The 17,512-nt window shown below is 37.7% G+C and overlaps 1 protein-coding gene across 2 annotated transcripts in view; it reads left to right on the top strand.

Annotated features, from left to right (window-relative positions):
- Nucleotides 1-17,512, top strand: part of PTPRT (protein tyrosine phosphatase receptor type T) — a 678,043-nt gene that overhangs the window by 612,522 nt on the left and 48,009 nt on the right. For both annotated transcript variants that reach the window (XM_070744761.1, XM_070744762.1), the window contains exon 19: nucleotides 8,973-9,060. In XM_070744761.1, coding sequence (XP_070600862.1) covers nucleotides 8,973-9,060 — 88 coding nt within the window. The remainder of the gene's footprint in view (nucleotides 1-8,972; nucleotides 9,061-17,512) is intronic.

A 17,512-nucleotide genomic window follows, 5' to 3' on the forward strand; every position in this document is an offset into this window, starting at 1 on the left:
ATTGGCCGGGCGAGTGGAGGCAGCCCTATAAGAGGGGGCTGCCTTGTGGCGCAGCAGTCTCGCCCGGAGCATCGTGAGGCACCCACCCACCCTCCCTCTGTTACAGGGTGCATATGATGGGTCGCCCTCCGGGGGGCCGAGTGGGAATTTTTTGCAGTCGCAGCAGAATTGGACGAGCTGCGATTGTTTTTTCGCCTACTCCACTCTGTGCGTGGGAGTGTGGTTAGGGGGTGGCCCCACCATCTAGTGCCCCCCCCTTAGGGTCACTGGGGGGGGAGGGGGGGCCGATAGGGGGCGGAAAATAAAATAAATAGCAACTGGTGAGCTCCTTTTGGGGCACCTCTACTGAGGTGAGGGGCGAGCTCCTTCTTGGATTACAGGGCTCGACCGGCCTGGGTCCGGGGAGTGAGTCGCTCCTGTGGCTCGCTGGCTGGAGTTTAACGTAGACCAGCAGTGAGCCATCCCACACGCCAGGTGGGGCGTAGTAAGGGTGCAGGGGGTAGGTGTAGTTCAACATGACCCGCACCCAGTTTCAAGGAGTTTTCGCCCCAGGGTTGCTGTCTGAATTGGGCATGTTATTCCGCCCCCATTTGATTTTGCACCCTGCAGGTCATGTGGGGTTAATGTTTTAAATAAGTTAATAAGTTAAGAATTAAGTTGTTGAATAAAAGTGACCCCGTTATACCCACACCTTGTGTCCGACTATTACTCCGCCTGCGCCGCAACCCATTCCCATTTTTGCATATAAAATTCACAAGTATTTATGGTATATGGTGCACACACATATATACATCTCTATACAGATATATACACATACATACATATATACATACATAATTATAAGGAAAATACGGCAGTTGCAAACAAACCATACACAGAACAGCAAAAACCAATAACTTCAGACTGAAGATGGCGAATGTGATTTCGCAAAGACACTCAAAATATTACACAGGAGAAACCCCAAACTCACGACAATCTACATACATATACCCATGAAAATCTACAAAAACAAATTTATACACATACACACCATAAATTTAACCTTTGTAGTTAATAAATTTGGTCTCCTCCAGACATTATGGCCCTTTATGACATGTGCTAAGCAGCTTTGTAAAGTATAGATAAGATGTTTATGAAGTGTTAATGGGCTGTGAAGAACTGAATTACTCTTCCTCTGATAACCTCAGATAAAGTTGTTAAAATGCTTAATGTAAGTAAGAGCCAGGTTTAATTTTCAGTTTGTGGCAGCTGTACAGTAAAATTATATCTCCACTAATCTTAGCACTTTGATGCTTTTATATGCAAGGTATTTTGTTTCATGTTATTTTAAAGGCTGCAAACAAATATCAATGAAACATTACTCCATATTCAGTTTCTTTGCCATGTTAATAAGTTTGCCACCAAGGACATTTCAATATCCCTTTTTTCTTTTTCTTTTGAAAGCGAGGAAATTTATGATGGCTATTTTATTACACCTTATATGGATTAAACTTAATTATATCCCTCCTTTCAAGATAAAAATCTTTGAAAGACAAGCAACAACAAGATCATTAATAAAATTACACCCAAAAAAATTCTGAAAGCTCTTTCTCACAAGGTTGGCTGTCTTTTCTGCCATTTTTGTGGATGGCAAAAATAAAACTAAGATTTTCTGACTTTTTGCTTTGTTTTTGTTTTAGGAAGAGAGGAAGGGAAATTTGTTTGGTATACAAACTTATACAGATAGTCCTCAACTTACAACCACCGTTCCCTGTAGGCTGCGCGCATGAGCACACGCGCACCCCAAAATACCGTCCCGCGCACCCTTTTCCATGGGCGCGCGGTCCCCATCCACCTGCCAGCCTGTGGGGGGGTGGGGGCGGGGAGGCGCCGGCAGTAGAAGGCACGGCCCCCGCCTGCCCGATCCGCTCCCTCTCCTCCTCTTCCGCCGAAAGAAATGCACGGAAGCTGCCTACTTGAGCCTCGCGTTGTTCCACCCCGCTTCGTCCTGCTTGTCATCCTCCGTTGTGTTTTCGGGGGAGAGCGGCAGGAAAGCCCTGTGCCGGCAGGAAAGCTGGGTTTGCTTTCCGTGAAAGCAGCGCGCCTTTTAAACACGCTGCTTTCCTGTACCTCTTTCCTGGGGAGCGAGGGTGGCCTCTTTCCTGGGGAGCGAGGCTCATGCTGGTGGCAGAAGACCTCCGTTGTGTTTTCGGCTGGGGGGGGCAGGAGGACCTTCCTGGCTTTCCCGGGCAGCTGGCTTGAGCCTTGTGCCGGTCAGCAAAGCCGGAGACGTGAAGAGAAAGGAAAGAGAGGGAGGGAAAGAGGAGAGGACAGAAGGAGGGAAGGAAGGGAGAGAAAAGTGAACGAGAGGGAGAGAGAAAGGGAGGAAGAGAGGAAGGAAGGGGGAGATAAATATAAAGGGAGAGAGGGAGGGGAAGAGGGGAAGGAAGGAAAAGAGAAAGACAAAGAGAAAAAAAGTGGAAGGAAGAGCGAAGAAAAGTAAGGAAGGGAGAGAGAGAAGATAGGAAGGAAGAGAGAGTGAGAGAGCAAGAAAGAAAGAGGGAAAGAGGGAAAAACGCAACGTGTGTGGGGTGTGTGCGCGCGTGTGTGTGCCGCCGATGGTCCGGGAGCTGCAGTGTGTGCATGGAGAGATGAAGGGAAAGAGGGAGAAACGCGGGGAGAAACGCAGCGTGTGTGAGGTGTGTGCACGTGTGTGTGTGCCGCCGATGGTCCGGAAGCTGCAGCGTGTGTGTGTGTATGGGGGGGGGGCGCCGATGCTAAGGCAGTCCGTCCATGGTGGGGCTGCAGGGCAGGCACAGCAGCACAGGGAGAAAAAGGGAATTGAGATAAAGAGAGAGGGAGAGATGAAGGGAAAGAGGGAGAAAGGAAGGGACAGAAAGATAGAAAGGAAAGAGGGAGAAAGGAAAGAGAGAGAGAAAGGGAGAAAGGAAAGAGGGAGGATGAGATAGACAGGAGGGAGAGGGGGGAAATAGGATAGAGAGAGGGAAAAGGAAGGGAGAGAAAGAGGGAGAAAGGCAGGGAAAGAAAGATAGAAAGTCTGGATGTACCAATAGGTATGGTTAATTTATTATATTTGATTTGTTCTAGCACTCACTTAAGCACTGCAAACTAACTAAGATTAGCCTCTTACAACAGCTATTGCAAATTATAAATCTTTCCCTCTAGAAATACCAAGATGTATTTGAGAATGGACAAAGACAAAGATGGAATGGTCATCATCAATGTGAGAGACAGATGTGAGAAACTGTAATGCGAGCCAGACTTTTTTGACTTATTAAATACATTTATGAATATATTGGATATTCATAATGTTTTTAATCTGAGACTGACAGACTAAACCTAAAGTTCTCAAATACATCTTGGTATTTCTAGAGGGAAAGATTTATAATTTGCAATGGCTGTTGTGAGAGGCTAATCTTAGTTAGTTTGGAGTGTTGAATGATTACTGTGTACAGTATTTGAAAATAAACTATTAAAAATATAGAATTATGGCTGCAAGAACTCGCTCATGTGTGATAGTGCACGCCCACACTTACTTTATTTATTTATTTATTTATTTATTTATTTATTTATTTATACTTTTATGCCGCCCAGTCCCAAAGAGACTGCCGCTCAGACACTATACTTTTCCGCCCACCTCGAAAAAAAATTAGAGGGAACACTGCTTACAACAGTTCATTTAATGACTGCTTGAAGTTACAATGACACTGAAAAAAGTTAATTGTAGCCTGTTGTAAGGAATAAAACTTCTCAGTTCAGTTCAAAGTGGGGAAAAGACACTGGAAGCATGGCTGACTGCTTGGAGGATGGCAGGACCACATGGTCTGAGGTCCTGGGGAAAGGGAGATCACACACTTGAAGATGTTGAAAAAGAAGAGAAAAGGGGTGAAATGTTGAGAGTCCCTTAGTTTTATGCCCTTTCTTGAGCCCCGCCCTGGGGCCTCCTGCTCAACGGTGGGTAGAAGCCGAATCTTGCGAGGACATGCATGAGAGATTTATGGAGGGAGGGGTTGATTCTGTGCATGAGCGGAAGCAAAAAATCCCCAGAAACCAGCAAGTAAGTTGACGGCTGCCACTCACCCCACTGCGCCGCTCATGTCATCTCTGCCACAAGCAGCCTGTCTGCTCGCCCGCTCCGCTCATCACATCTGTTCACTCACTTTGCTCCCATCCACAAGTAAGTTGACAGCAGCTGCCCCACTGCACTGCTCACAGCAGCTCTGCCGTGAGTGGCCTGTGGCATCCTGCGGCACAGGAAAGCAGAAAGCAGGCTACGTGCAAAAAAACCTTGCAATTTTTACCAGAATTGTGCCGGTTGCACTTGCATGCCGCGTGCATGCCCGACAGCAATGAAGCGAAGCTATGCATTCCATTTCCTCTACCAGAATGGTGTTTCCAGCATTCCAGGGCATCTCCCATCCCTGCTGCTGCACCTGTGCAAGAAAGGCACACTGATTGGCTGTCAGGCTCCCATGGGGCCATGCAGGGGCAACTCTGTAGGCTGTCCTAAGTCCAACTTTGCTTGAGCATTGCTGGCTGATGCAATCTTCCCAGGTGCCATGAGGTGAGATGGGTAGAGGGCTAATGCTAACATCTCCTAAGGACAGTATCGGATTCCTACCCAGTACAGGTCACAGTGTGCACCGGTAGTAAAATGTGTGCACAGCTTCAGGTGTCCAGCGTGTGTGTGCGTGCATCCCAGCAAGATTTTGCTTCTGCAAATGTGCAGGAAGCAAAATCTCATGAGGGGATGCAATTTTTTGCTTTGGTGCATGTGAAAAAAATCGCCAAAATCTCTCCCTTGCAAGTGCATCTCTTCGCAAGATTTTGCTTTCTGCACATGCGCAGAAGCAAAATCTCACTGGGATGTATGCACGTGCAGGCCAAGCACCCAAAGTTGCATGCACAGCACACCGTAGCATGCCTAAAGTTGAAGGTCTTAATTCCATCCCCATGGAGCTGAAGTGGGGCCAGGAGCTGCAGGAAGTTGCTTTGTCTTTAGAACATGCTTCTCCTTTTCTCATCCAGGGAAACATATTCTTCCTTTTCAATATTTCCTAGGATATTTCATTTTTCTACTAGAGATGGGAGGGGCTAATTTCCTTCAGGCCATTTTCCCCCTTGCAACCATTGCAGTATCCCCATGATCAAAATTCAGACACTTGGCAACTGACTCATATTTGTTATGGTTGCAGTGTCCTGTGGTGATACTTTTGCAAACTTCTGACAAGGTTGTCCCTTCTGTCAATAGGGAAGCCAGATTCATCTCAAATTATATTAAAAATTAACAATAGCAGTGATTCACTTGCCAATTGTGGCAGGAAGGTCATAAAATGGGATAAAACTAGGGGTGGGCAGCAGGCAGGATGGGGTGGAACAGAGTTCCACCAGCAGAAATGAAGTTGTCTGTGCAGCTCCAGCTTCCCTCTCTCCTGGCCAGCTCCACTCCAGCCTCACACGGCCACCTCCCACCTGAAGTACAAGCACAAGGTGTAGGTGGAAGCGGTGCTAGCAGCATTTATGCTTCTGGCAGCACATGTTCACCTAACTACCCAGCCTGAGGGGGGAGGGTGAACCAGGAAGGAGAGCGTGGGAAACATGAAGGAAATTGTCACCCCAGCGAGCGACACCGGTAAGGTTATACGGTTGTACCCAGTCATATGACCATTAAGTCACACCCACAAAATAAGCCACACCCACAGTGTGGCAGTAAAAATTTTGGCTGCCCATTACTGAATAAAATTCAATACTTGTTTTGCTTAGCAACAGAAATTTTGGACTCAAGTGTTTTTGTAAGTCAAGGATATTGTGTTATACTTTGGAAATTTATGGGTCTTTTTTTAATATTAAAAAAACAATCAAAATGTAGATTAAACCAATAAATATAACTACTGTACTGCTTTATTTTCCATGACAAAACAGGAAAGAAATGTCATTATTGTTTTTTCTGGTGGTGATCAGAAGTGGCTCCATGACTGCAAAAGAAATTTTAAGATACTCCTGTTCTAAGACCATTGGGTTGCATCCAGCTACAACAGGCTCTGGGTTCAATTTTCTTGCCTTTCTTCCTCTTTCTTGAGTGAACTGTAGCAAAATACAATTTTCTTCTTTCAACTATCTGGTCCATTAAATTACATCTCCTCTATAGCTGTAATCCTCAATAATCTTCCAATGTGATTAGTGAGGTTTAGGTTGAAAATATCCTTGAAGGTAACAGTATGAAATGATCAATTCAAGAGGTAGTAGACTGGGTAATTCAGCAACACTTGAGATAAGATGATACATTCAAAAAAAAAGTACTCCTCACTCTAAAAAGTTATCTGTTGAAAGAATACTGACTCTGCTAATATTCCACTTAAATAAAAGGGTGTTTTATTTTAGAGATGACTTTTCAAAGCTTTTGGTACCTTCCAAGTCTGTGATTCTTTGAACACTTGTACACTTAGGGGGAAAGAGAATGTAGTCAAGCACATGAATCACTTCAATTTTAAACAGCCAATTGTGACTATCTACTGCGTAGAATGCTAAAAAAGTGGAGGTGATTTTCTGGAGGTGATTTGGAGAAGACTGAAATAAAAAAGATTTGAATAACTATGGTTTGCCTTTTCTTTTTCTTCTGATTGAATTTTCCAGCGGTGTTTAGGCTGCTGGTTCATTGATCCCCCACTTCCATTTTTGTTAACCTATTAAAAAGCAATCTTACAGTTCTGGATTTTCATCTTTGGCTCTGCATTTAAATACTGCATTTAAATACTAATATTGATTTGTTATTCTTGGACGATTTCCCTAATCTATGAAGTCTTTATTATTAGATTTGTATGCCTCCCCTCTCCGAAGAGTCTGTTTTTATATCATAACCTTATGTAGTAATTTGATATTGAAGAATCTGAAACTAGGTCTTCTGACATTTTTCTTCATGCCTTCATGCCTTTAAATTATTTATATGGTTATCCATCTCACAACGGTGACTCACTGTTTGATGAAGAAACACTAATGACATTTTTCAAGCTATTTACATACAGTATCTACATAATTGTCATCTCATGTAAGCCACAATTAACTTGCTAATGAGAATGTCAAATGCCTTGCTTAAATCACTACATACTATGTCTACAAGATTTCCAAAATGTACTAAAAATAATGCCTCCTCACCACAGGACAACTGAAAAATGTGATAAACTTAGTGCATGAACTTCTAAAAATAACGGCAAGCAATTTCATGTATCAAAATTATAAATTTGATCATAAAATCAGAGTTATCGGCTTTCTCCAGTATGTTTTATATATGGATTAAATTCACTTTTTTTTGAATAAAAATGTATTTATTTAAAGATGAGAATGTGCTATGATATTATTTGGGAGATATCAAATTTATCATTCTGTGTACATGAATATTGAGGGGGTTTTTGTTTTTTGTTTGTTTGTTGTAGCAACTAAATTATTATGAGTTTTTCTGAACAATTTATTGAAACAAGATACAAATGTATATCTTGTCTTTGATGAAGAAAAATGCCTTATTTCAATTACTTTTTTCCTTTATATTCTTCCCCACTCAGAACATTATATGCTATTAGATAGCACTTTCTTTGTACAACAAAATGAGGTGTGATCAAAGATTTTCCCATTTGCTGAAACATTATTTCATAAACATAGAGATTGAGCTACCTCTCATTTATTATCCATTTTACCAAGAAAATCATACATAGTGCATCCTGGAATTACTGCTTTGCAGAACTTTTATAAACTACAGTCTGGCAAGCTTTTTAAAAAAAATAAAACTACTATAATGTCATACCATTACTGTAATATCTGGTATATTAGAACAACTCACAACCAAAGAAGCTATGTTATCAGCTCTGGGTTTCTATGGACTATATATTAGTTAACAATAGTAAATGATGGATTTTGTAATTATGGGTTTCACATAATATTTTTTCAGTACCATTTGTGATTATAGGCTACATTTTTTATCTGGGAATGTTAAGCTAATGCCATCTCTAAATCTATTACATATTTAATATTCCAGACTATGCTGAATATATGATTTTGGGGGGATTTTATCACTGAAAAAAGACAACTTGGGCTATGAAGGTATTCCAACAATAGTTTGTTACAGCTTATTTGCCACTCATACTGTTGCCATTCCCAATTCAACTCTTGTTCTAAATTTTCTGAGCCTGTCAATGCATTTGAATTATCCCAGGTTGCTTTATGAATAACCCCAAAGCTGATGGAATAGACTACCACATGAAAGCTTGCAAAAGACATTTAAATTTATCCACACATATACTTGACATGTGTATGTTTGTATGTACTCTATATGTATGTCTGTATGTTTATAATGGGAGAATTATATGGAAAATCCTATACTACCAAGTGCTTTTATACTTTTATTTAGCTTTTGGGCTTAGTTTAAGTGCCATATATGTATCCTGACATTTCTTAGGACATGAGAAAGATAAACCCATTTCTATGGTAGAGATGACATTATAGTGACAACAATATCAATATTTGCCCAGACTCCCTTTTATCAGTAAAAATAATATATATTATTTTTAACCAAAATATGCAAAATTAAGCAAATCCTTAATTGTTTTTATTTATTAATTAATTTATTAATAAAATGTGTATGCTGCCCAACTCCCAAAGAACTATGGGTGGCTTATAACAACTAAAAATAATATCAAAACAATTTAAAACCCAATTCATACAGTCATACAATCCTATTGTGGCCGATCTTAAACGCGTGTCAGTTTTGTTCCAATTAGTGTAGCCATTTATAAGTTACATAAGCCATAGAATACTAATTGACTCTTCATTATTGTTCATTGTAGGTTTCCCCAGAAATAAACTGTCTTGGCAGAGTGCTAAATTATATGCTGCCTCTCTCCTGCCCTCTACTTCATTAAGTTAAAAAAAACAAACCCTGAAGGTCTTTCCTATTTTATAAATATTCCTTCTTTAATTTGCAGGCTCTACCCGAAGGGCAGACAGCATCTTGGGACACCGCCAAAGAAGATGAAAACCGCAATAAGAATAGATATGGCAACATCATCTCCTGTAGGTGCAAATTCAAACTGAACTGAACTTCCTGTGTGTATCTGTAAGCATCTTATATGTATAAGAGCATAACTGTAACAAAGAATAACTTCCTAGTCTTTGGAACATTTCAGCTTAATAACAGCTTCTGTGTTAGTAGTATTTCCCTCTTCCCCCATTTTTTCCATTGATTTATTGTTCTTTGTATAGATTCACATTGGTCTCAGTGGACCCAAGTGACAAAAATCTACTTTTGGGGGGGTGAGAGGCTGGCATTGAAGATACCTGGGAACAGAGATAGGGGAATATCAATTTCATGACATCAAACACTTTTCCAGCTGAGCATATGGCTTTTTGTTGGTTAGAAACCTATTTTCGATAAGGCAAAATGCAGGCAGAGCTGTTGATAAGTTTTGCTATTTGGACATCGTGTTATCTCCACATGTTCTAAAGAACTCATAGAAGTTGGGTGCGGACTGAGAGCGATGAACCTCTGACATGATTCATATGATAGATAAAAGATAAACAGTGAATCTTTATGTACAAGATTCTTAAATGTATAAGGTAAGCAGGTAAGCAAATTCCAAAGATCCGCTACTATCACCAAGAAGGTCCTAGATAAATTAACTAGTCCAGATAAGAAAAAAGAATAAACAGGACTTCTCTATTGATCTTAGTGCATAAACTAAATGAACACTGCAATTGAAAAAAAACAAAAACAAGCCTACCACATTTAAGAGACATCTATGTATTTATTCTCACTGTTTGGGGTTGTAGAGTGAAACCAATATTTGTGTTGCAATATTACCAGTAGCATGGGAGCTAGATTTTCATGATTGCTCTGTGTTGTTAAGTTGTGACTTTGGACAATTGGTAAACTTTAGTTGGCATTTTAGAAAGATCATTCATGGACTTTGTTCTAAAATATCACAAACCCTGTGTTATCTCTAGAAAGCATGGCCCTACCCACATGTTTGAAAAAAGTTTCAGAATTTAGTTAGAAGAGAATATGTATAAGATTGCACTGCAATTTGTTCACTAATTTTGTAAGCTATAATGTAAAAATATAATAATATAATGTCAAACAACACCTTATTACATATAATACAACAACATGCAGAATTACTTTAATTCAAAGTGGAAAGGATTTGGACACACTTGCTATACCTGTTGATGGTGTAGCAAGGGGACTGGGAACTAAAATATATAAAGAATGGTTGCTGGAATTGGTTATGTCTAATTTAATGAAAACAAGGACTGAGATATGTTCCAATGTCTCAGAGGTTGCCACATAGAGGAGGGAGTCAGGCTATTCTCCAAGACACTCGAGGGCAGGACAAGAAGCAATGGATGAAAACTAATCAAGGAGAGAAGCGACCTAGAACTAAGGAGAAATTTCTTCACAGTTAGAACAAGAAAGGCGGCATACAAATCTAATAAATTAGATTACATCAGATCAGATCAAATCAAATCAGTGGAATGACTTGCTCCCAGAAGTTGTAGGTGCTCCAACATTGGAAGATTTGAAGAAGAGATTGGACAAGTATTGAAATGGTATAGGGTTTCCTGTCCAAGAAGTGGGTTGGACTAGAAGACCTCCAAGGTCCCGTCCAACTCTGTTATTCTGTTATTGGTGCCTGTCTAAAAAGCCACACTTTTTTCCACTGGAGTTTCATGTAATGTTAGGTACAATGAGTTTAGTGCTCCTTAATTCAGTGTGTATTCTTCTAGAACAATGTGGCTTCTAGGTGAACCAATAAATTGCATTTTCTTTAAGAAAGTGAAAATAGAAGACTCAGATAGTCACATTCAAAAACACCTTTTCCACTTCAGTTCAAAATAGCTGCACAAATGATAACGCTTTAAAAATGCTTTAAAGACTCGTGTAATGTGTTCTAAGGATACAAATGCAACCTAACTGTCTGATTTAAATCACAATGCAGCTTCTAGTTCACATAAATTAAAATAAATTGAATCCAGGATATATAAGCAAAGTTGCATAACGACACAAAGGAGGAATGATCATTTATTTATTAAGTGTGTTAATGGGACATAGAACATTGAGCACAAGGTAGGTAGCTAGAAAGTGCCAAGAAAGCAATATCAAGCTGATTAAAATGATGTTAACCTCTAGGAGAATGTTTACAAAGTTGAACCATTGTTCAAGAAAAGTAGAAGCTTAACCACTGCTAAAATGAATGACAAAGCAGACATGTGAGCTTACGAATGAAAAGAACTGGAAAATAAATTAAAAAAATAATGACTGTTTCTACTGGAATAATTGTTGATTTGAATTAAGAAAGCAACTAATGGTGTTTCTTAGAAATAATAGGAATATTTTTTTACAAAAAAAATGTGACACAAGTAACATAAAGTAGAGGACTTTGTTTGAAACAATCCTCCATCCTAAAACAGATTAGTACTAAAGCTGTCATGAAGGAAGGCCATTCCAAGGTCTGAGAATCCTTTGGAGGACTGGAAGTATAATGGCTACCCACTTTGTAAGAGGTAGCCATAACTCAATCACTTGGAGGCTAGCTCCACCCCACTTGGAGAATGATTTTTCTCAGTAGGACAATCATGAGGGGGAATAATGGTTGTTGTGCTTGGTGGCAGTCAGCCACATGGTTAGACTGGATTTTGCATTTTTTTGTCCACCTATAAAGTCCTTCTCTGGAGTAGGCAGATGTTGTTGTTTAATGGTATTAAATGTATAGTCACAGGAAGTAAGCTGCAACTAGTAAATCTGCATTTTGCAATTGACTTGTAGTGATTTTGTCAGTGCTGGTGGTGTTCAAATGGTGCTCCAAATATTTTGGAATTTGTATCTTGTGATTTTCTTCAGATTTTGTCTTTCTATTCTATTGTCTCCAGGTACTATCACATTCAGACCTTTTGGTTTTTCTTATCAAAAATTGCTAAGTCTTTATGTGGCGGGTTCTTGTCTGTTTGAATTCTCAAGTCCCATGGTACTTTAGTATCTTCATTTTCTATTACTTTGTCTGTTTTACTATTATTATTTATGATTGTCCACTCCATTAGAGTCTCCAAAACTTGACTGCTATTTTGGATATAATAAAGAGAAAAAAAGAACTAAAGAATTCTCCAGAGAAGACAGGTGCCTCTTAACAAATTAAACATCTTCAATGGCAATTCTGTATGTTAACAGTAAGAGAAATGGAAATAAAAATGAATTATGTAAAACAAAAAAAGTTGAGCTTGCAAATAAACCTGAGAAGAGGGTAGCATATCAGTTACAAAAAAGAAAAGAAAAGGAAAATAAAATCATATTGAAATTACAGTATGGAGATATGATGTTAAGGGCAAAGTAGCCATGCAAAAAGCATATTATTATAATTTGATGAAAGAAAGGACATCTCTCTAGAGAAAATAGATGAATATCTAAAAAAACAAAACTTACTGAGTGAGGACAGATTATGAATAACACAAGAAATGTCTGAAGCTATAAAAATATTAAATTAAGAAGGATTCTATGACCAGTTGGATTATCTGAATCTAATTATAAATGTTTTGAGAATGAATCTTTGCAACCTTTGCAATATACAATGAACTTTAACCCTAACCCTAGAAGAGGAAAGCTGCCAGAACACTGGAAAGAGTCCAATATAACAATAATATCTACAGACAGATTTCTGTGAAATCTGACTTTTGCAGAAGACTATAGACTGATATTATTTACTTTTGCATTGTAAATAATATCGGCTAATACTGATAGACAGATAATAATTTTGTGAGTTTTTACTTGGAGTAACCCATTTTTTTTAAAAAAAAAAAAGCTGCACTGACTTCTTAGACACAGAAAAGACCTTTGATAATTTGAATTGGGCTTTTTTGTTTAAAGTTTTAAAACTTATGGATTTTGGAGTGAACTGTGACATTCAACAGGAACAAGGCAGGGATTCTCTCTACCCTTTCTCTTGTTTATTTTTCTTCTGAAATATTGAATAGAGATGTAAGATGAGAGGAATGTAGAAGTAAATTTAATAAATTTAGAAGTTAAGGTTTTTTGCAAATGCCTTGGTTTTGATTCTGTGAGATACTTTAAAGGGTTTTGAAATATTAATGGCTAAATTAAAGAATGTGCAGCAATAGATTTTAACATTAATAAACATTAATAAAAATAGAAGGATGGATAAAATATGTTTTAAGTCTGAAAAAGGGTAAAATATTTGGGTATCAAAATGATAAATATTAACCACATGTTAATTTCAAAATAATTATGTTAAGATATGGAATTAATTTTAAAATGATATATTAATATGTGACAAAGTACAACTATCATTGATGGGGAAAATTTCTGTGATAAAAATGAATGTTTTATCTAGAATGATATTTTTGTTTCAGACAATAGTTTTACTGAAATTGGTGCACCTGTAACTGATTGAAATATGAATTAATATAAATTATTGCAAGCTGCAAAAGAAAGAGGGAGCCTGAATTTGTAATTGTATTTTACACCTTGCTTTCTGGTTTGGATGAAAGAATGGATGTTGTTGAGAAATAGAAGGGTTTTGGATGTAGAAGAACCAAACCTAATATTTGAGTGGCATGGATATTTATGGTACAATAAAGGTCAACATGAATTTTAAAAACCTTATGTTAGATATGCCATGCTGACAATATGGAATAGAAAAAGGCAAATTATGCCTGTAAACACTTCTGCAACTCTCAAAGCAAGAAATATTACAGATGAGAAATAATAAGCAAATACAATTGACTAACCTATTGTCAGATGTGAGAATATTGTCAAGAGAATGTAAAACAAAATCAAGAAAAGAACTCAGAAGGGCAGGAAAATATAATTGTATGTGTTTTTCTTATTTACAATTATTAGAAAGATTTAAAATAGATAAAATAAATAACTCATGGTTTTGAACCTTTTAAAGTTGAGTTTAAAATGAAACTGTGTATAAATGATAAACATGTAATTGCTAAAATGTATAAACTTTTATTGAAATTGGAAACTGAAGGAGAACAAGTGAAATACTGCATGATAAAGTGAGCTCAATATTTTGGTTGTAATGTACAAATGTACCAAGGGCAGATATGTGGTTGAAAGGATTGAAATTCACATTATGTTATAATATTAAAGATAATTTTATAAAATGCTGTATGATTGGTATTTTTCACCAGAGAAATTATCTAAAATGTTTAAAAAAAAACCACTTCAGATTTATGCTGGAATTACGAGCAACAAGAAGGAACATTTTATTGCTTGTGCTGGACATGTAATAAAGCTAGAAAATTCTAAATTCAAGAACATGCTCTAATTCAGAGGATCTGAATATACAATTGAAAGCAATCATTTGGCTTTTGGAACTGGTGGAGAAACAGTTGGAGGGAAAAGTCATGGAACTTTGTTTTTGTACATGACAACTGCAATAAGATTCTGGCATGCGACAATGGAGGAATGGCTGGTAAAAACTGACTTCTTTGAACAGAGAAAAGACTGTATTGCTGACTGGATATCCCTTATTGATTTTATGCTGTTAATGATTAAACTTAATGTATTATAGAAAGAAGAGAGGTATCCTGTACCTATCAAGTAAGTTATAATTGTATCAAGAACAGCTGCACAGAAAATTGGAAGGTTTACAGATTTTTTTCTCTCTTCTCTTTCTTTTCATTTTTCTTACTTCATATTAGCTTGGCTTAGTTTTTAAAGACCTTTAACAAAAATGTATATTAAAAATTTAAAACATAAAAGAAAACAGAGAACCTAGGCTTTAAAAAAACCCCAGCCACAGTAATATACAGTGGTACCTTGTCTTACAAACTTAATTGGTTCCAGGACCAGGTTCTTAAGGTGAAAAGTTTGTAAGACGAAACAGTGTTTCCCATAGGAATCAATGGAAAAGCAATTAATGCGTGCAAGCCCAAAATTCACCCCTTTTGCCAGCCAAAGCGCTCATTTTTGCCCTGCTGGGATTCCCCTGAAGCTCCCGAAGTCCTCGAAACTCCACCTCCGGACCTCTGTGTTTTTGTAATGGTGCTATTTTACTGAGGCTCCCCTCGCTGGGAAACCCCACCTCTGGACTTCCGTTGCCAGTGAAGTGCCCGTTTTTGCACTGCTGGGATTCCCCGGCAGCATCACAAAAACACGGAAGTCCGGAGGTGGGGTTTCCCATGGAGGGGAGCCTCAGGGGAATCCTAGCAGTGCAAAAACGGGTGCTTCGCTGGCAACGGAAGCCCGGAGGCGGGGCCTCCCACCGGTTGCGGTGGGTTTGTAAGGTGAAAATAGTTTGTAAGAAGAGGCAAAAAAATCTTAAACCCAGGGTTTGTATCTCGAAAAGTTTGTATGATGAGGCGTTTGTAAGACGAGGTATCACTGTAATATATACCATAACAGTAAATGTAAAAACTCAACAATAAGGGGATCTTAACCACATTCACTGAAGTCACTGGAACAGAACTAGATTTGTAAGCCTTCCAGAATTGTTTCAGTGTGTGGATTGTTTCATCCCAGAAGTGGGACGGGCATAGATAGAATATTTATTTGGTCTTGCAAGGTGACAAGGTTTAAGAGAGAGGATCAGGAACAACTGTGATAGGCATTGCCATGAAGGGGTTTATAAGTAATGACCAGCATCTTAAATTGTACCCAGAAAGTGTCTGGCAGCCAATGCAAGTTATATAATGGTGGTGTTGACACATGAGATAAGGAAAGATGCCTCTTACTGATAACACTATGATATTTATACTGTAATTTTTATTTTATTGTTTTGTTGTATTTTTTCAACTATTTGTAAATGCTGATAATTTGTGTGGAATATAAATATAATAGGAAGTATGGGCTATACTCACTGAAATACTGAATCCAAAGTGATTCAGTTCAAATCTTATAATACAGAATGCCTCTGATATTTTTTTTGTACTGGAATTGTTTGCTATGCCTTATTTATTATTATTTTATTCATTCACTTGTTTAAATTAATAATAGATGTTATTCCCATGTAATCTGGGCAACTATATTGCATTTTATTTTGTACGTAGTTGAAAATCAGTCCACTAGTCTTTGATCCAAGAAATTAAGATTGAAATTATAGCTATTGTGCAATAATTTAATATTTTTACTAATTTATAGCACTTTCTGGCGTGAGTGTATCTGATATACTGCAAACCTATCGGAATCCAGAGAGATACATACAACAATATTGTTTGCAAGATGACTTGTAGGCAGAAAGATGAAAAACTTGGTAGACACAAAGTAGCTACCCTAATTTCTTCTAACAATGAAGTAATTGGTATTTGGAAGTTTGGAGGTTATTTTGTCAATTTATATCACTTGATAAATGGATGCTCGTTTTTGCATGAACTATTTGAATGTAATAAAGTTAAGTATTGCATTTTCTATAAATTCATTATGCTCAAAGCAGTTTACAGAAAAATTATATAATTTCAATAAAACCACACATTTAGTTCACACAGAGTAATCTATTTTCATAGCAATCAGTTATAATTTCTCCAAAATTTTTAAAAATAATATTAATAATTGGTAGGAAGAAGAAATATAGGTAGTCCTCGACTTAAAACCTTAGTCAGGACCTGGAATTTTGACTGTAAGTCATTGGTGTCATAAATAATAGCATCATATGATCAGACTCAATTTTACAATGGCAGTAGTTAAGCAAACCACATGATTTGCTTAACTACTGCAAATCCATTTTAACCGATGGGCATTTTTGTCATATATTTTTTTGTGGAGAGAACCCTACAAAAAAGTCATCCCGTGTGACCATGTAACTGTGGGATATTGCAACTGATCGTAAATGTAAACCAGTTGTAAAGTGATCACAAAATGTGATCACATGACCTCAGAGGTGGTGCAGCAATCATAACTTCAAGGTCCAGTTATAGGTAACGTTTTCTAAGTCCATTGTAATTTTAAATGGCTGTATGCAATCATACAGGCAAGCTACCTTCCAATATTTAGTTGAAATTGATTCATATTCTGTCTACCGAAGTGTTGTATTTTCAGCAAATGTACATTAGAACAAAAAGCTTGAGCTCTGTGCAAGAGCAGATGGCACTTAAAACTAATAGCCTAAATTGGCTGGATCTCCTCCTCTGATTAGTCTATTCTCCTGGTTCCTTGTCTTTAAACAAAGACTAAAGGTGAGACTAAAATCTGTATGTTGATTCATGGCAGATTCACTCTTTCAGTGAATTTTAACATAAATAGATACTGAAGCTATCATCTAACACAAATCATCTATTCTATTTATACTGTATGCATATCTATGTATCTATTATATCTACCTTGGTAATTAACAACACAAATATAAAATCCAAGTCAAATCTCCAAATATCACTGAAAACCTAAGCCCCTTTCATCATCTTATTTTTTTTTAAAAATGGCAATGTTCTGGCACTTGTCTGGTTTGAGAGGTTTATATTATCTTGTGCAATTATTCAAAATACGGTCCAAGAAATACCATAGTACAAAACCTGT

The sequence above is a fragment of the Erythrolamprus reginae genome, chromosome 3 (assembly GCF_031021105.1).
Source record: "Erythrolamprus reginae isolate rEryReg1 chromosome 3, rEryReg1.hap1, whole genome shotgun sequence".
Lineage (NCBI taxonomy): Eukaryota > Metazoa > Chordata > Lepidosauria > Squamata > Dipsadidae > Erythrolamprus > Erythrolamprus reginae.